General features: G+C 42.7%; 1 protein-coding gene across 2 annotated transcripts; it reads left to right on the top strand.

Annotated features, from left to right (window-relative positions):
* The first annotated feature begins 54 nt into the window (after positions 1–54).
* Positions 55–16,514, top strand: LOC133471234 (brevican core protein-like). Of its 2 annotated transcripts, XM_061760585.1 has the most exons (16): positions 55–848; positions 979–1,030; positions 3,696–3,759; positions 8,719–8,789; positions 8,872–9,228; positions 9,384–9,558; positions 9,929–10,056; positions 10,125–10,418; positions 10,688–11,455; positions 11,524–13,320; positions 14,853–14,960; positions 15,035–15,193; positions 15,287–15,369; positions 15,574–15,718; positions 15,796–15,978; positions 16,055–16,514. In XM_061760585.1, exons 3-16 carry the CDS (start codon positions 3,740–3,742, stop codon positions 16,171–16,173), a joined length of 4,407 nt encoding a protein of 1,468 aa, XP_061616569.1. In that variant the 5' UTR covers positions 55–848; positions 979–1,030; positions 3,696–3,739; the 3' UTR covers positions 16,174–16,514. The 2 variants fall into 2 exon arrangements, with proteins under 2 accessions (XP_061616569.1, XP_061616568.1); XM_061760584.1 differs by lacking the exons at positions 55–848; positions 979–1,030 and adding an exon at positions 1,602–1,618 and having other exon boundaries at positions 3,585–3,759.
* Positions 16,515–20,217: the final 3,703 nt, after the last annotated feature.

Genomic DNA, 20,217 nt, shown 5'->3' with positions numbered 1-20,217 from the left:
GCATATTTCTTTTACTCTTTACTGCGTGGTAAAACTTCCACTTAACGCTGCTTTTAAAAGCCAAAGGCAGACGTATAATTTGGAAAACTAACGAGTCAGGAATTTCACCGTGAGAGAAAGTGACACAAAAGAATGGACTTGATGTTTCTCACATGGCCACAAGTATGAATCTCTGCAGGGAATGCTGAGCTTTATTGGTTGATTTTTATTTTTATGCATTTATTTTTTATTAATATATATAATAAATATAAAAATTTGTGTATGTATGTAAACCTATACTGTTGGGGCTTATAAATCGTGTTACCTTTTAAAAGAGCTTGCTGGCCTTTAAGTGCCAATTACAGCATGGTTGCTAATGATGGCCATAGTATTTCATAAAAAGCCCACATGCAATAAAATGTGACTTTTCTGTGCCACCCACACTCTTCAGCATCCAGTTAACACACCCCCTCTCCACTACCTGCATCCAGAAAACTATAACAAAGAACATTTCAGTGTAAGCTAGAAATAAAATTGACACAACATTGACATAAAGACTCACTCGTATAGAAGAAAATATCTTTGTAATAGCTGTCCACTGTACTGACTGACTCCTAACTTTGACACCAAGAAGGAAGGAAGGAAACAGATTTTGAATTGCTGTAGTGGCTGATGTGCAACTTTACCTCAAGACTTAACAAATAGAGAAGAAAACAGATTTTGACTGGTTGTGCAAACTTCACATCAAGCATGCAGACACACCACTCTTCAAAGTCCAGCTTTCCACTGTAATGACTAATATGCAGCCTAGTCAACAGCAGTGTTCCTGTTCCCCCTTCGTTACGTGTTTTGTCTGTTGCCGTCAAAGGGTAAGTAGTTTTACTTTATTTTACTTTTTTTCTGACAGTAATTAACCTCCGTTGACACATGGATGACCATTAGGACTGTTAAAATGTTACCAAAAATATTTTCCACTTACTGAGTACTTTTACTTTTTAGGTTCATGATACCCTGGTTAATGTCTCTTTATAATTGTATGGCCATGAAAAGGGTGAGTTGTTTTACTTTATTTTGGTTTGATCATGCACCTCTTGTTTTTATCACTTGTAAGATAATATTAAACTGTACTGTATACTTAAAACATTGCCTGTGTGGTTCATCGATGACGTGTCAGATGTCTTCAAATTGGTGAGTAGTTGTACTTTATAATATTCAAGATCTTTTTACACTTGAATGACAGCGAGAAACGTTAATACGTCAATGAAAAGATTGCCTTACAGTTAATACAGATTTTATGGACCGATTAATCCAGTTTCCATGATTTCCAGTGAGAAATTGGTCTTTTTGGAGGGGGTATTTTTTGACTGTTTCCAGCTGCCAAACTCATTGAATGCGTCACAGTCTGTATTTGCCGACATTACCGGTCAGTGCAGTAACATGGCCAACGTGGCGTTGAGGGAAGCAATTTTTTTTTCCCCCAGACCACCCCCTCTCCCTTCCACCATCCATTCTGCCTTGTTCGCATCCAAGCGGGAATAAAAGTGCCAGTCAGCGGAAAGTAGCTTTTGAGGGCTTTTTTTGCTTCTTACAGGAAGAAAAATGACTCAAAGGCTCAGTGTCCGTCTGGGATTACACTAAGGTGAATGAAGAATATTTTTCCAATGACATGCATTCTCAGCATCTTGTGATTAAAATATCCATCCTGGTGTCTCTGTGTGCTCAACGTACATGCAGAGTTGTTTTCAAGATCTGAAGATGCTTTGAGGAAACCAAATTGCTGCGTTTGAGTCATGGCAGTGACCTAATGAGCTAAACTGGGCAGCGTTTTAATCACAGAGTTGTTTGAAGGCAGTGCTGGAAAATGTCATGTTAGCCTGGATGCCACTCGGAGAGGTCATTTGCGTTTGTTCTAATTTAGTTGGATTTTAATCCCCGGTGGATTCCTGTGTGTACGCGTGACCTCGGCAGTGTGCTGGAATTACAAGCCGAGAAAGACGGTATGTTCTTGCGTTGCCTGTTTGGTAGATGATGGACCGCTGATTAGATATGATGGATATATGGAAGTTTAATAGTGTTCTCCCGCTATATCACATCTTTTTAAGCAATTTTTTTCCCCAAGTTCTTACAGCATACTGACTGTGATGCCCTCGCGTGAGGGAAAGGAGAGCCACAGTTGCACGCTGGGAGAACAATAAAACACAGTGATCACACTCACGCAGAAGCTGCTGTCGGCCACAGCTCAAGCCCTGACACTCACACACAGAATCGCTGACATCACACGCCTCCTCAATAGGCCCCACCTCTTAAAGGTGCTTGCATGTACACAAACACTACTATACGTACAGTATTTTTTATTGGATGGATTGAAAGATGAGTATGGATGGATGATTGGTGGATGGATGGGTAGTAGACGGATGACAGATGAATGCAGGATGGATGGAATGATTGATAGTACATGGATGGTGATGGATGCTTTGTAGTTGGATATCTTGTCGTATAGTATGAAACGTTGAGATAAGACGACCTTCCCCCGTGAGCCGAGTGTCGCCTCCATTTAATAACCAGCATAGATCACTTTTAACAGCCGCAAAATGGAGTTGGCAGCAAACGAGAACGCACACACACACACACACACACGGCAGGTCCTTTTCTTTTTCGCCAGGTCAGCTTTGACGTTGGCCTCTTAGATGGGACCGTGCTGTTGTGCGGGTGTTAGATTCCTCAGGTGCGCACCACAAAGCGCCATTCAGCACAGCTCACAAGTACGCTATCGGCAGGCTAACCATGCCACAAAAGATACAAAAAGAGCTCTGTTGCTAACCAAAGCAGCAACACCCACCAACATACCGATACTTTTTCAATTGTGGCAATGCGTGTTGTGAGTGAGTTCCCGGCAAAGTATTCGGTATTTACCTTGCAGTGAGGCAGAGGTGTTGCACCTGTGGGGGATTTCAACATCCACACTTTTCTTGATGAAAGGTTTCAACATCAACACTTTGTTGCACTCATGAAGGGCAGGAAAAAAAAAAAAAGTGTGGGTGTTTTGACACCCACACCTTTCCCGGTGTAAATTTTCAACACCCACACTTATAGTCACACCTGTGGGGATGTGTGTGCGTTTCAGCAGCTGCACTTTCCCAAGTAAAAGATTTCAACACCTTCACTTTTCATCACACTCGCAGGGTATGTAGGTGTTACAACACGCTTTTTTTTTCCAGTTGAGTCACACGTTGAAGCTTTTTTCACCACAGCGCCCTCTCCTGGACGTAACGAGGTACTGCAAGCAAATAGTGACCGTACACACACTTTTTGACACACTTTTGAACTGGTTAAGCCTTTTGGGTTTATTTTTTTTCTACAGGGTACTACTTAAAAGTTTTTTTTAAGGGCCCCAAAAAAAATCAAAGTGCACACTTTAGTGCATTTTTGCATTTATATGTTTCCCCCCTGCAGGTTAAAACCCAAATAAAAGGCCACTACAAAGACATCAGCATCATGCATTTGATATCCTCCCTCCCTCCTTCCCTGCTTGACAAGCATGCGCAAGAAGAAGAAGAGGGTGCAGTTTGTTGACTTTCAACTGCTTTTCTCTCTTTCTCTTCCAGTGCGCGTCGAGCGGGTCGCAGCTCCCTTGCAGGACCTGCAGCGCGGTGCAACTAAATCCCCCACCACCCACTACACACACTTTTTTTTTTTTTTTTCCCCCCCTCTCACAGCGCACTGCAGCAGAGAGACTCGGAGACTTAACACCGGCGACGCGATGGAGCTTCAAACCCTCAGGTAGGCTTTTGATGATTGTCATTATTATTGCAACATAGATGGTGCATGCTTTTAAATGACAAGTGTACCATACTGACTTTGCGCACATATTTGCAGGCTCATGCTGAAGTTCTATTTTTAAATTTGTGCACGCAGCTGGTTACTTTTCATTGTGTTCCAAAGGTTAGGAAAGTTGTCGTCCCCCCCCCCCCCCCCCCCCCCCCTCCCGCTGTCCCTCACTGAGGTTTGCAGAACTGCATCATTTTCCATTCATTTCTATGCGGGAAATAGAGTGACATTTTCTTTTAAAGCAGAGCTTCTCAAACTGTGGCTCGGAAGCTAAAATGGGCCACCGTGGGGTTCTTCCTAGAGACGCTCCAAATTCACATTAACCCTTCTGCTGTGTTGCGGATCAAATTGAGTTTTAAAGTTTTAAAGTCTAGAAAATATATTTTCTTTAAATGAGAAAAACAATTGGGATCGAGCCTTTTCTGTCTTTTTACTTTTGCCCAAGTATTTGTACACTTTCATTTTTTTTGCATTTTATCACATTTATTAAACCCAGTTCAGTCTCGTAAATGCTCAGGGGGAAAAAATAAGGTTTCAAGACAGTGTTAGGGTTTCAAAATCGTGTTTCTAGCCATGTTTCAGGATTTAAATTTCAAGTTAAGGTTTTCGAGCCTGGGTTAGGGTTTGTGGTTCCGGTTTCAAGGCCTGGTATGGGTTTTTGTGTGTGTTGACCTGGTGGAATGGGAGTGAGAGCCTTGCTTCCTTCCATCCTTCCTCCCTTCCTTCCTCTCTTCTTTTTTCCATCATTACATCCTTCTTCTGAGGTGCTTTCCTTTCTTCCTTTCATACATCCTTGTTGTCTTCAATCTTCCTTTCTCCCTTCTTTTTCACCCTCTTCTTTCCTTCCTTCGGAGCTCCTTTTCTTTTGTCCTTCCATACATTCTTTTTTTCTTTCTACTCTTCCTTCATTCCATCCTTCCTAGCTGCCTTCCTTCCTTCCTTTGTCCATTCCGTCCTTCTTTCAGTCATTTCTTCATTTCTTTATCGTTCATTCCTTCCTTCCTTCCCTTTCCCTTCATTCTATCCTTTTTTCCTTCTTTCTGAGGTCCTTTGCTTCCTTTCATACATCCTTGTTTTCTTCCATCCTTCTGAGCTTCCTGGTTCCTCCCTCCCTTCCTTTTGTCCTTCCTTCCTTCTTCCTCCCATCAACAATTCTCCCTTCTCTTTTTCCCTTCTTCCTGAGCTATGTTAACTTAAAATTCTTCTACAGGGGGCTAAAAAGAGGGAAAGGGTATTTTCCAATGGTCAAAATAAAATACAAAAGGATGAAAAAAAAACAAAAGTTCACATTGAGCTGTTAATATTTCTGGTGCAGCAAAAAAACAAAAACAAATGGAGGTTTAATAAATTCATGTTTTTATTGTTGTTGTTGTTGTTATTGAGTGTGTTTGAACCGAAAAGGTTTGGGTGAGCCTGATATAAAGTGTATCCTGGATCAAAGTGCAATGTTGCCCTGTAGGAGGTACATGAAGTCATGCGTGTTTCTTCTTTTCTGTCTTAAGTGCAGATCTTGTGATTTACAGTGCTCTTTTCCCCTTTCGGCAGCTTAATGGGTAGGTACGTAGAAAGGTAGAGAAAAGGGTGGAGGGGGGCAGTTGATGGTCCACTGGACTGTGGTCAGGTGTTAGCCAGTCAAGCGAAAGCAAAAGTGAAGGTAGCAGAGTTGTGGTTTGTCTGAGTTCACCTGAACATGACAGCATCACACGTGTTTCAATAAAAACAAATTACATTTAGCATACGAAAAAAAAGTATTACAAATACAGTAGGATTACAGTAATTAACTATAATACATTTATTTTCCTTTTTTTAGTTATTATAATTGACTGCTTTGAAATAATCATGTCATTTTTATTTTGTTTATCATTATTATTATTATTATTATTATATTTACATTTATTTCAGACCTGCAGCCCATGTAAAATAAAACAAAATAGGAACTAATATAATTTTCTAATTTCTTAATTTTTTATGATTATCTTTTTATACAGTATATTTCAGTTTTTATTATTATTTCACACTTGATTGTCACCCATGTAAAAAAAGGAAAAATAAAGAATAATATTCTGATTACCATTTTCTCTTTATATTTCCTTTTATTTGCCATCATTTTTTCTGTATTTATTTTATTATTATGATTATTTTTATATTTTCAAAAATTGTTTAATACCTAAAGCCCATAGAAATAAAGGAAAACCCAAATAAATATAAGGAGATTCTCACTTATATACAATTTCCACTTTAAAAAAGAAATATCAACTTGTTGCCACACCCTCTTTAGGAACTGTTTCTTGTGCAAAATGCATCCATGTTTCATCATTTTCATTCATTTATGTATTATGTGGCAGCTCCACTCTTTTAAAGGCCACACCATTGAGTAGCATTTTGTTTTGGTGTCAAGCTGTGTGTGCCCCAAAGTGAAAGTAATGCAATGAAGGCCCCACAATCTGATCCTGTAAGCAAGAGACTTGTACTGTCAGTAATTTCAAAAGAAGAAAAAGAATGCAAGAGAAGCAAGCAAGTGTGCCAGTGTCGCTCCTTTTATTTCCATCCGGAGGCGTTTTCAGCTTCTTTTTCTTTTTGTACTGCACAGTGGTATGCAGCTGCCGTTGCTTTCTTTCTCCCTTTTCTTGCGCCGCATACTAATAGTGATGGGCGCTAACGGCCCACCCAGCTGGCCGGGAAATACACACTAGAACAACTATTTATCCCTCAATGAGCGCCTTTGAGGGCCAAATCAGTTGAAAAGTCAACTTCATCGTTGCTTGTTCTCCACTGATCTGATTGGGACATTGCACGCATCACTTGAATGACCAGTAATTTCGAAAGATCAATTGAGTGATCAGTTAAACCATTCATCAATCAATAAATATATCAGTTGGCCAATAAAGTGATCAACTAAAAGTGAGATTGATCGATTCTTTTCATCAGACAATAGCACATTTTCTTACGTTTTGCGAGGGACCTTCGACGGGTTGGAAGGAATTATGAACTGTTCCAAATAATGTACCAGTAAGTGTTAGGATAACACATTCAGACTTATGCTTGAAAGGAAAAAATGCCAGGAAAAGCCTACTAGAACCTCTGAACTTGATTTTGGATATAGTTAGGCACATTAAATAGCGACAGGTGTGTGCTGACTCTCATTTAAGTTGCGATTGATTGATTCTGAACATAGCAAAATCCCCAGTTACTTTGTCAGGGTGTGCACACTTATGCAAGTTGTCTCAGTTGTTTAATCTCTAGGTCACATAAATGGTGGAAAAAGTTTTCAAAGGATTTATTGTGGTTACTTTTTTTTATGTCACAAAAACCTGGCATTAGAACAGGGGTGTGTAGACTTTTTAGATCCATTAAATGATTGATCATTTAAATGTGTAATCAAGAAACCAAATGATCATTCCATCAACAATTTGAATGATTAATCAAGTGATAAAATGTGCCAAATGGTCAATCAATTCTTAATAAATACTTCAAAAGATCAGTCAATTGATTCAGCAACCAAATGCTCAGTCGGTGCGGTGTGAAATGACTAATCAATTGATCAATCATTACTTAATGAATCACTCATTCCATGTCTGTCTCTCTGTGTATCCATCCATCCATCCATTATCTATACTTGTATATCTCTCCTTCTATCTATCCTTCTTACATTGAAGGAATCGGAGGCTATTTTGCCTATTTGGGATTCCTCAATAGGGGTTGTGCTGTTCTCAATAGCATACTTTACAGGATGTAGAAGATGGCCAGTGCAAACAAAGTCGCAGCAGTCTATTACAACAGAGTATAGATGAGGGATCGTAAAGTGTAATTAGGCTGGTGTGTATGTGAGTGGGCTGCTCTTCTTCAATGATGAATGAGCATTACCGGCTTGCCTGGGGAGGTCGTACGAGGGCACGGCCGGCATACGGGCCCCTCCGGCTGCCGGACGGGTTAATAACAGGGCCAGACTGGTGAAAGAGTCGTGGCAGGGTGCCACTGGCCGGGGACGCTGCATGGCTTGCGGTCAGAAGGAGCCTGTGCTTGGAAACCAAACATTTTTTTTCCCTCACACTGCAGTCCAAGCTTGTTTTGACTTTGCAGACCTCTTGCGCCACAGCGCATTATTTCCTCAAATTGCCTTTGCTAAACAAAACAGCAGCATCGTCCAAAGGCACATAAGCAGTGTCTCAGATGATTTTAACTGTACAGAGTTCCTTGCAGATGCACATTTGTGGGACTGCTTTTCACCAGACAGAACTGACAACAAAAAAGCTGCCCAGTGCAGTGGCTGTGCAATAAATCAACACTTCAGCAGTTTTCTTGATACGCAACTTCCAAGCATAATGTTTATTTCAGTATTTGGTTTTCAGTGATGGTCCAATTTTCAACGGCCAATCCACTAATTTTCCATGGGAGGATGTTCTCAGCTATCCACCGTTCTCAGTTCCAAGAGGAGAAATCTTCTTGACTTTAACCCCTTTCTCGATCGTCATTCTGTGCTTGATCTTTTTAGGTTTGACTCCTGAGGCGAATTATGTTGGATGCCTACAAATTGGGAACCTGTTTTTTCAGGTCCAGAAACTTTCAGATATGTTTCTAAAGGTCCAAAGACAAACGTTTACCTCCACAGTGACAAAGCATTGTACTATCCTCATGTTTTTTCCTGCATGATATTAGACTTTTGCATTTTTGTCCATATGTACAGGTACTGTAACTACTGGTTGTTTGTGGTTTGTGTAGCAGCCGATACAGAGGGCCTCTGGATAAATCAGTTCGGGTTGAGATTAGTGGTGGCTACCTGAAGCAATGGGTCTTTATGTTTAGACATGTGTGAAATTGGAAAGTGGAAACTGTGAAGGAGAAAGAATGTGTCTTTATTACGCCCTCTTCCTAGTCTGACTGAGGGATGTCGTTGTCTCCTTGTCTCCACAGAATCGTTGCCCTTCTCAGTGTACTTTGTCATCTCGCTCTGTCCTTTCCCACCCAGATGCCATCTGGACTTGGTGAGTAAATATTGACCATGAGCATTTTTATTAAAAAAACATAATAATAATAATGCTCACAGCCTTAATTTTGGTTTTCCAGACAACGTCCAGACGCCTCTCTGGGTGAACATTTCCCACTCGGGTGCTCTTTACGCCCTGCTAGGCCGAGCCGTCATCATCCCCTGCTCGGCGTCCTCATCACCTCTCATGCTGCCGCGGGTCAAGTGGACGCTGCTGTCCGGCGGTACTGAGAAGCAAATCTTAGTGGCGCGGGGCGGCAGGGTGAAAGTCAACGAGGCATACCAAGGCCGTGCCGATTTGCTCAACTACCGCTCTTCGCCCGAGGATTTGTCAATGTGGCTAATGGAAACACGTTCCAGCGACTCGGGGCACTATCGTTGTGAGGTGCAGCAGGGCCTGGAGGATGCCAGTGACATCATCCAACTCAAGGTCAAAGGTAATGAAAAACCAGTGGTGGGAAGTAACCAAGAAACAAATATTTAGTTACTATACTTAAGTAGATTTTTCACGTATCTGTACTTCAGTTTTTTTTCTGGCGACTTTTTACTTTTACTTCCTAAATATAAATACCAATGTCTGTTTTGTGTCCAGGTGTCGTATTCCATTACAGGGATGCCATGGGTCGATATGCACTTACCTTCCAGCAGGCCCAGAGTGCTTGCAAGACCGTCGGGGCCCGAATCGCAACTCCTAGTCAGCTTCAGGCAGCTTATTTTGACGGCTATGAGCAGTGTGACGCAGGCTGGCTCGAAGACGAGACTGTCAGGTATGTTCGGACACTCATCCACCCATCCATCCATCCATCCATCCATCCATCTTCAATACCGCTTGTCCTCATTAAGATCAAGGTTGAGCTGGAGCCCATCCCAGCTGACTTTGGCCAAGAGACTGGAGTGGTCATAGGGTACATATAGAGAAACAACCATTCACATTCACAACTATGCACCATTTAGAGTCTTCAATGAACCTAACATGCATGTTTTTTGAATGTGGGAAGAAGCCGGAATACCCGCACCGGCGCAAGCACACGGAGAACATGCCAAATCCACACAGGAATGCCGCAGTCGAGATTCGAGCCCTAGAATTGTCCTAGAATTACTTTGCTTATTGTTTCCACTTTTACACCACTTCCTCAGGTATCCAATCCAAATGCCCCGCGAAGCTTGCTATGGCGACATGGATGGAGAACCAGGAGTGAGAAACTACGGGAGGATGAATCCACAGGATCATTTTGACGTGTATTGCTATGTTGAACAAATGCGTGGTACGCGGTACACTCCCTATACCTTTCCAAGTCTCAATTTTCGCAAAATAAAAACATTTCATTTATAGGGGAGGTGTTCCATGACCCCGTCCCACAGCAGTTGTCCTTTGAGGGGGCCCAGTCATACTGCAGTGCAGCAGGAGCTCAGCTGGCCTCTGCAGCGCAGCTTTACCTGGCATGGAGCAAAGGTCTGGACAACTGCAGCCCTGGCTGGTTGTCCGACGGCAGCGTCCGCTACCCCATCAGGACCCCCAGGGATCGTTGTGGAGGCCCCCAGGCTGGTGTGAAGACCGTGTATCGCTTCCGCAACCAAACGGTCTTCCCAGAGCCGTCAAGCCTTTATGATGTGTATTGTTTCAGAGGTATGTAGACCAAAAGATAAAATCAGTATTGTGTATAATGTGGACCCTCAAAACCTGACTATTTTAGTGGTGGAACAACCCAAAACATCCTCCGGTCCAAAAAACTAAAATCTGAAACCCAAGCTAGAGAAACCCAAACAAATAAAAGGTTGAACGTCGTTCTAAAATGCATTGTTTTTGAGTCTGTGAGAGTCCACTGATTATACAGAATTTGTTAAACGTATCTGTCTTGAATCTGATTTTTTTCTTCATCATCTTCTCACCTCCAGGTAACAAAACTACACCAACTGACTCTACCATGGACAGCACAAGCACACCGGAGCCTAGCACTCTTGAAGATGTTGTCATCTTAATGAATGACGACAAAGAACTGCCGCTTGGCCAAAATTCGGAACAAATCGAACGGGAGGTTCAGAGTGTTTTGGAAACCATCCCCCTTTTCTCGGGCTTTGCCACCAAAGCAAATGCGGTAGAGGAGCAGCCGAAGTTTTACACACCAGAGCCTCATTTGAGCACCACGGATGCTTTAAATCGCCTAAGACCTTTTAACAGAACATCCTACTCTACAGAAGAAAACGATGACTTCGGACATACTACAGGACTGATAAATAGTACTATCCAAAACACGAAAATCCATGATTCCCCTCGAAACGTCTCACTCCAGTCCACTTTTTATAACAGCACAGATTCATACCAGAACTTTACTTACCAGCTATCTAAAGTAGAAAGCACAACGAGGCTCCACGAGTCTGACCTCACACATGCCCAGAACTTGACAGACACCATCTCAAAAGAGAGCAAACAGCCATTAGAGAAGGTAATGTCGTTGCAGGGTTTTGATTTAAACAGTATTCACACTGAGATGTACGAAAATAAGACCCAAGTGGAGATTGTGGAAGCTCCCCCTGTAACTCTGGACCCCATGGAGAAAGGAGACCCTGCGGCACCATTCGTCCAAATGACTGAAAGCAGGCAGATGACTGCAGATCTCTCCTCATTATGGATCCCTCTGAGTGGTTCTGGGGATACTTCTCAAGGTATGAATTCAATCGCCTCAGGGTATACCGCTGATGTGTTAGCATTCAAATGTATCTTTCTTTCCCAGAGAGTCGCCAGGAAGTTGAGGTTTTCAAGTTCATCTCCAAGTCAGAGTCCACCACGCACCAGACACCTCCTGCCTCAACCGGCCGCACTACTCCAGTGTCTTTGACAACAATCCCAGATCTGACCACAACGTCAGAGCCAAAGTACTCTCCCAGTTTTGGATCGGATAATCGCTCGAAACCTCCGCGCTTATGGGAGTCTGTTTCCACGCAGGAGGGAAGCGCGAGCTTGGAAATTGAAGATAGCATGGAAAGCGATGAAAGGCAGCTGCTTCCGACGAGGTCTACCCGTTTTAGGGTAAGCTTGCCCACCGCCAAAGTTCCCGAGATGTCCTCCCAGGTGCCTACGGACTCAATGACAGCACTATATCGGCCATCAGGTAATGGAGGGGTCTTTGACAGCTCCACCCTGAGCTATGAGGAGGCAAGTGGACTCGAACCCGATGTCGTGCCTGCACTGACTCGAGGGCACAGTGTTTTTAATTCAACCACCAAACAGAAAATTGAAAAAGATGCCATTGAAGAAGAAGTTATTGCATCCCGAAGTTTTGGGCGGAATTTTTCACCCAACAGAAATGTTGGCAGGGAAACGGACATTGTTACAGTTTTCGATCAAACAGATGAAGTTACCCCAAATCTCAAAGGAGCTGAAGTAACATCGACTTTTGAAACGGAGGCTAAACCTATGCTAAATCTAATCGAAGGAACTACCATACCACCCACTTTCGAAGACGAGGGTAAAGCTACGCTCAAACCAGATGAAGAAATTCCAGTCACGGCGATATTTGAAGAGGACGTTACAGCATCACTAACCCCGAAGGAAACTAAAGTCACACCAATAATTAAAGAGGAGACCAGAGCTACTGTTACCCAAAAAGAAGGATCTACAGTTACACCGTTATTTGAAGAAGCTAAAGCTACGCTAACCCCAAAAGATGAAAATAAATATATAGCAGTGATTAAAGAAGAGGCCAAAGCTACTGTAACCCCAAAAGAAGGATCTACTGTAACACAGATGTTTGAAGAGGCTCAAGTAACGATAAGCCCAAAATATGAAACTAAAGTTATACCAATATTTAAAGAAGATGCCAAAGGTACAGTAAGCCAAAAAGAGGGCTCTACATTCACACAGATGTTTGAATTTGAGGCTAAAACTACACTAAACCCTGAAGAATCAACTGATGTTATGCCAGTATTTGAAGAAGAGGCTAAAGATATGGTAAAACTTGAAAGAGTACAGCAAAGATTAGACGAGGAAGCTACCAGTACCCCGAACACTGACAGAGATACGATAACAGCAGCCTACCACAAAGAAGCAACAGAAATATTTGAAGACGGATCTAAAATCATCTCGATCTTTAGAGAAAGTGTTACTCCATCCTTTCAAGAAAAGGTAAGCACACTCTTTGAGGCGGAAGCTCAAGAAAGTACGACAGCGCTTAACGACAGCACTTCCACCGGACCGGCGTTTGAGGAGGAGATCATCGTCTTACCGTTCAATTCCGAGGAGGCCAACTGGGCTCTTCTAACCACCACGACCAGACCCCAAGAGTCTCTGAAGGATTTGGAAATCAGCACCGAATCCTCGTCCGTCGATTCCACGGTCAGGACAACCACGTGGCGGTCCAAGCACAACCGGAGTCCTCCGACCACCGCCGCTCCCGACGTCTTCCACCGCACATCTGAGCCCTGGAAATCAACGACCCTCAAACCCGACTATGAACGCACCCAGGCTTCCACTAGCCACGTTTCGCCCAATGAGAGTGTGGCGGCGGCGAGTGGTGAAGTGAAAGTCGCAGGTAACATTAACGTCATTCTCCTCGGCCTAACTGTCCTTTTCTTCCTGACGATGCGCTAAAACCTCCGAGCTTCCCTCCTGCCCCCAAACTGCCTTGTCTCTCTGTGTCTTTGTCGCCTTGTTGTCCATCCCAAAACACTTTTTTTTTCCTTCCTCTCGACTGGGAAACAACTCCATTTGAGACTTGTCTAACTGTCCAGTCCTGTTAAATGTGATGTTTTCTTCCTCGTTCTTTGACTTCTGTGAAGTATTGTCATATAATACAGTGATATGTCTGTGTATTCATGTTTCGATGTCTGATCGCAATCTGGGAGTGACAATATGTTGAATGTTAAATTTGTTTTATTGCCGTCTTTTGATTGTCAACTCACATTTTAAAGGAGACATATTATGTAATCTTTCACAATTTAAAAACAGTTCCCGGGCAGCACATTGAGTAGTAGTTAGCTCGTCTGCCTCACAGTTCTGAGGTTCTGGGTTTGAATCTGAGTTTGCGTGTTCTCCCCGTGCTTGTGTAGGCTTTCTCCCACACCCAATATGCGGGATTATGCAAATTAGCCTAATTGTGTCCTCACAGCGGCACGGTGGACGACTGGTTAGAGCGTCTGCCTCACAGTTCTGAGGACCGGGTTCAATCCTCGGCCCCGCCTGTGTGGAGTTTGTATGTTCTCCCCGTGCCTGCGTGGGTTTTCTCCGGGCACTCCAGTTTCCTCCCACATCCCAAAAACATGCACGGTAGGTTAATTGACAACTCTAAATTGCCCGTAGGTGTGAATGTGAGTGCGAATGGTTGTTTCTTTATGTGTGCCCTGCGATTGGCTGGCAACCAGTTCAGGGTGTACCCCGCCTCCTGCCCGATGATAGCTGGGATAGGCTCCAGCATGCCCGCGACCCTAGTGAGGAGAAGCAGCTCAGAAAATGGATGGATGTGTCCTCCCAATCTGGCAATATTTTGAACGTCTTGCTCATAGGCAAATTTTCAGAAATACACAGCTAACAAAAGATTTCATTGGTTGTTTGTCTCTCCAGAGACCCAACTACTAAGCATTACAGTAAAAAGTCAATTTTAGATAATATTTCTCCTTTAACAGTATTTCAGTACAGTAAAATATGTAGAATCACAAAGTTGTTGTAAATATGTTGGATCATGCACACAAAACAATATGCTGATTGTATAGAAAATGAATGACAGAATGTTCAATATTTGTAATAGACTTTTTGTCTGATTTTCCATTAAGAGTATTTCTATGTTGGTCTTTAATGCTGTGCGCTCAAATCAAATGAATGTGTTTTTTAAAAAATTCTTTTTTTTTTTTTTTTTTAAATCAAGCATCAACGTGATTTTGTGTCCTTCTTTGTTGACGAGTCGACAAACGAGTCATTCTTATATTCATATCCATATGGTAAAAGATGGCAGATGGTCAAAGGTGGGCTCGATGCATCTAAAGTGGATCTCGGGAGTTGATCCAAAGCGAAGCTTATTCCAAATTCAAATGTAGTTTGATGGTGAATTGACACTCTCTTGTGTTCCAGATGCTTGCTTTAATGAGCCATGCCACAACGGGGGCACCTGCATGGAGCGAGAGGGCCGGATTCAGTGTCTTTGCTTACCCACATACGGGGGAGACCTGTGCGAGCAGGGTGAGCTCACTCACGGTTGGCTCACTGGATTGGACAATTTCTAGTCGATACCCACTTTGCACTTTATTTTTAAGACCTGGAAACCTGTGAGCCAGGCTGGGACAAGTTCCACGGCTTCTGCTATCGACACTTCGGCCAGCGTCTGAGCTGGGAGGTGGCCGAGCAGCACTGCCGTATGCAGGGTGCTCACCTGGCCTCCATCGTGACCCCCGAGGAGCAGGCCTACATCCACAGTACGACCACCACCCGTTTGACCATCAGTTGTATTTATCCATAGTATTCGTAGGGAGTGGTTAGTTATCCTTACCGAGTTATGTCATCACCAGACAACTATAAAGAGTACCAATGGACCGGCTTGAACGATAAGACCATTGAGAATGATTTTAGGTGGTCCGATGGGAACCCGTTGGTGAGTCTTTTCTGTTACTTACTGTTTTCATCCAATGTTCAGTGTTGCATTTGTACTTCTCTTGCCCAAAGAAAGATGGGACAGGCTCCTATTCACCCACAAGCCTGATAAGTACAATGCTGGAGAAAATGGATGGATAGTTGCAGTCTATTTCCTGTGTATATTGAATTGTAAACATGTCTTTTCTGCTATGTGTCCGTGCAGTTGTATGAGAACTGGTATCGAGGGCAGCCGGACAGCTACTTCCTGTCCGGCGAGGACTGCGTGGTGATGGTGTGGCACGACGACGGCCGCTGGAGTGACGTGCCCTGCAACTATCACCTGGCCTACACCTGCAAGAAAGGCACATGTGCGTATTTAGTACACTCAAGTCAACACTTCACATGTAAGGTTGCATCCGTGTGCGTTCTTACCCCCTTCCAACAGCATCATGCGGCCCACCGCCTAAGGTCCGGAACGCTTCCACGTTCGGGAAGCCTCGGCAGCGCTACGAGACAGACGCCGTGGTACGTTATCACTGTACTCGGGGGTTCCAGCAGAGACTCAATCCACTAATCCGCTGTCAGTCTGGGGGAAGCTGGGAGAGGCCCCAAATCCAGTGCATCCCGGGTGAGGCCAGGCAGAAACTTTTTGATGGCTGATGCTGAAAAAACAACATAAAAAAGCACTGTATATCTCCTTTCAGAGTCTGGAGGTCTGAACACTGACGCCGAAATGACGTCGTCGACAGACGGTAACTTGGCCGCTCTTCAGGACGGTTTTGAAACCACAGAAATGCCACTTTACTGGGATATCAAGTTTTAAAAGCACCCCCCCCACACACACACACAGTTTTTCCCCATACATGCTACATCCTGCTGTCATCCTTGACAAGGTGAAAATGTGCTTTTACCGATTAATGTTACAAACGTTTCAAACATTTTGGTTCCTTTTGTTGTACACATTGCAGAATGGTGCTAATACATTCAATATTACATCCCCAACGTGCTCATGTTTTCTGTCCATATTAGGAGTGTAAAGTAACATACTTGCTTTTTTCAAAACAATCCCGCACACGTTTTCGGAGACGCAGTTTTGTTCGTCAGCTTTATGTTGTAATAAAGTTTTGTAGAACAGAGCAAAGAATAAATGGTTCTCTTATTCCAGTGCTGTCTGTGGTGGTCTTCATTTCATGAGGGAAAATGGAAGAAATCAAATCACAAAATGACATAATAAAATAATTAATAAAAATTGAAATGTTTTTTTTGGGAATACTCAATTACATTTGACGCCATTTCAAGGGTGCATCCTTGTTATGATATGTCAATTTAAGAGTATGTCATGATAAGAGTGTATAACTTCGTGTCTTCTTAGAGTGCATTGTTTGAGCGTGTTTTAGGATGTATCATTTTAGCTATTCTTGTTAGCATATTTACTTTCAAGGGTGCATAGTGTGCATCATTTCAGTGAGATGAAGTCCTGTCTTTACAAAAGATAATAATGTGCCGTTTTCTTTGGCACAGTCAGAGGGGTAGCCATTTAGGTCGTGGTTATAGTTTAAAGTTTAACAACTGTCACGTATTCAAGTCATGTGAGTCATAACGTGTGTTCGCAGCTTATTGAAACACGTGACTCAATAAGCGACGCGCATGCGCCAACGCCAGCAAGCTGCATCACGACTGTCGTCACAAATCCGGAAGTTGTATAAAAACGAAGGCACCACAACATAAAAGTCTTAATTGAGAGGGTAAGAAGTTTCTGGTTTATGTTTCTTTTTTTTGTACGTGTTTATCTTTAAGTTATTATACTTACATCGGAGTGTTTCACCTGTGTATTTGGGCTAAATTGGCCCCTTTCACTCCCGCCATCACTGTATTTTTGCACGTTTGTCGTTTTGTGTCGTCTGTCATTTCTTTTTTGGTGAATAAAATATAATTACACTCACTTCCAAGGCAATGCACGTGTTGAAAACTGTTCTGACTGTAGATTCGCAGTCTTGGCTTATCAGCACAAGGTGGCGGCATTGCTTCACAATGTGCTGACGGAGTTCAGAGCTAAACTATGGTGGTTGAATGACGTCACTGGCTGTCAACCCCCTCCCAAATGCCTTAACTGGATTTAAAGATTAGAAGCATTAGTTTTCAAATATGTGTTCTTAATTTGCGTTGAACTTCCGTATTCAACTGGCTACTCTGTTTAATGTCGAGATGATGAAGATAAAATGTGGCACAGGTACCAAACAAGCTTTGAAGCACTTCTTTAACTTGCATCAACTTCCACGGAAAGAATAGAAATAAGTTTTTTTAACAGTTAATGTTGGGGGGGGGGGGGGTTCTCTTGGAAAAGGAATGTATTTTTGTCAAAAACGTGCTTTCTAGGCAATCCTATTAACTATCCTTAATAAATTAACATTTTAAATATTATATATGGCTTGATTGACAGCACATACTTTGGGTGAAAAGTTTCCAACATGTCGACAAATGACTGCATTTGCACCATATAAATGGGCACCATGTCTTTAACAACGTTCAGTTCAATTTAATCCACGGTTGCCTTCCCCCGGGCTCCTTTTTTGTCACAATGTGAAAATGATTCCACTCATGTTGTCTGTTTCTCAGCAGGAATTGGAGTTACTCGTCACATTTTTTGTATTGGCGCGTGCGTACACGCTTTAAACTACGGAGCTGCTAGAAAAAAGACCAAAAAAAATCTTTTCACAAAAATATATTAGCTTCGTGTTATGAGGTGGATGAAACAAATGTTCTCATGACTTTCCCCCCCCCCCAACCTCCAGTCCAACATCTAATAGGATAAATTTACCGTTTCCCAAGATAATTAACTCTCAGTTTGGATTAACCCAGAGTTAAAGGTGTTATTTTAACTCTATGATTAGCTGTAGCATTTTGTAGCTGCAACTTAACCTTTTCAACTGCACCTCTTAAAATGTGTATTCCCTCCACAATACCTTGAAAATAAACATAAAACAACAACCACGCAAAAATCTTACTATGTGTAACGATTGAAATGAACTCAAGTAGCCAATGCTAGCAGCGTGCCTCTGAGCAAGGCATCCATCTTGAAGGCTCACACTCATTAGCGGCAAAAACACAGCGTCTTGGCGCCTCGGCAACTCCCCCACGCTGGGATCGTGCGTGCGAGCCTGCTCATTGAACAGTCAACCGAGCCGACCGAGGTGGGCGGATGTGCGACAAGGTGTTCCTTTTGGGCCTTCAATAGCGCTTACACATCAATTTGGAATTGACCGTTTGTCCGTCCATCCATTCCCCTTCTTCATCAATGCGCCCAAATAAGACACGGCTCCAGATGGGAACGTATTGTGGCCTGAGTCCTCAGGGGTGAAGAGGTCAGTGGAGTGTGAACAGAGGTCAGCCTTTAAAGACTCCTCGTGGACTTCCTCTTTTGACCCAAGGACGCGTGGCTCCCTAATTGAAGACACGTGAATGGAAGGTCCTTGACACCCAAAAATGACCCATGGCTGGTTTTAACTGCAGCGAGGAGTGGAGCCAAAGAGGAATGTCTACTTTTTAGATTTCAGATTCTTCTCCCTGACATCTCGGCTAGGAATGGGCATTTGACCAAATTAGATTATATATAAATATGATCAGCTAAATGTTGATTTGTAATTAAGGGATATTATTGATATACTCTGACCAGCCACAACAATAGTCACGATGTCAGGGTGCATCCTTGTAACTGTGTATCCTCATTAGGGTGCATCTTTTTGTGATATTTCCTTTTCAGGCCATATCATTTTGAGGTGCATCCTTGTTCGGGTGTATCCTTTAATGATGTATCCTTTTACGGGTGAATCATTTGTGTCTTGTATAGGTTTATCCACTTTTTTTCAGGTTCATCCATGTTCAGGCACCTTCTTGTTGGATATATGTTTTTGGGGGGATATCATTTAAAGATATCAGATATTAAGCTGTATCCTAAATTGCAAGCGTGTATCGTTTTAATGATGTACCCTTTTGTTAGATTGCATTCTTTTAAAGTCCTTTTACGTATGTATGCATGTTAAGGTTGTATCATTTCAATGAAAAATAACAAAATTCTGCCTTTAAAAATGTAATAATCCTCTGTTTTTATTGAGTCATATAAGTATATGCATTTTTTATTGTTTATTATTGTGTGTATGTTGTTTGCGCTGCTTTGTACTGACAGCTGTCTCAAATATTTTGACTTGTCATGCAATTGAGGTGATCCAAATAATAGTAGTTGATCGGAATTATCGATATAGCTCCTGTACATTGTGCAGGTGGGCATAATGTCCTGGTTGGAGCTGAAGAGTTGTGTTGGGAACCTTGCTAATGTGCGTCACGTCGCTCTGTTCATCTCTCGCTCTGACAGGACATGATCGATTTGTCAGTGTTGAATATATTATATTCTGCTCTAAAAAGGTAAATACAGTTTGAAATGCCTCACTCCAGATAGAAATTGTAAAAAGAGCAAACTAAAATTTAAGAAAGTCCATTTGTTAAGATCTGTAGATTGGGTAGAATATTTGGGGGCTTTTATAATCATTATTCCAAGGTTTCATTTTATTGGTCCTGCAGCTTCAATGTCAGGCTAAGACAAAGATAAAATAGAAATGTGGATCATTTTCAAAAAGAAACATACGCCGCATTGGCTCCTCTGATCTTGGCCAATTAGACCCACGGCGCAGGGGGGAGTGGCCGTGTTCACGCTGCACCAATTTGTGCAACGGCGGCGTGGGGGGAGGACGGATTGACAGGCGGCGGTGTGAAAACACAAATAGGTTCTCATTTGAACCCATGCTGAGCACGCAGTATGCTGGGGAGGGGAAAGCATTTGTTGGGAGAGATTGACTCGCTCTAGATATTCTTA

Source organism: Phyllopteryx taeniolatus, chromosome 21, assembly GCF_024500385.1.
Source record: "Phyllopteryx taeniolatus isolate TA_2022b chromosome 21, UOR_Ptae_1.2, whole genome shotgun sequence".
Classification (NCBI taxonomy): domain Eukaryota; kingdom Metazoa; phylum Chordata; class Actinopteri; order Syngnathiformes; family Syngnathidae; genus Phyllopteryx; species Phyllopteryx taeniolatus.
This window is presented reverse-complemented; position numbering and strand designations above follow the sequence as displayed.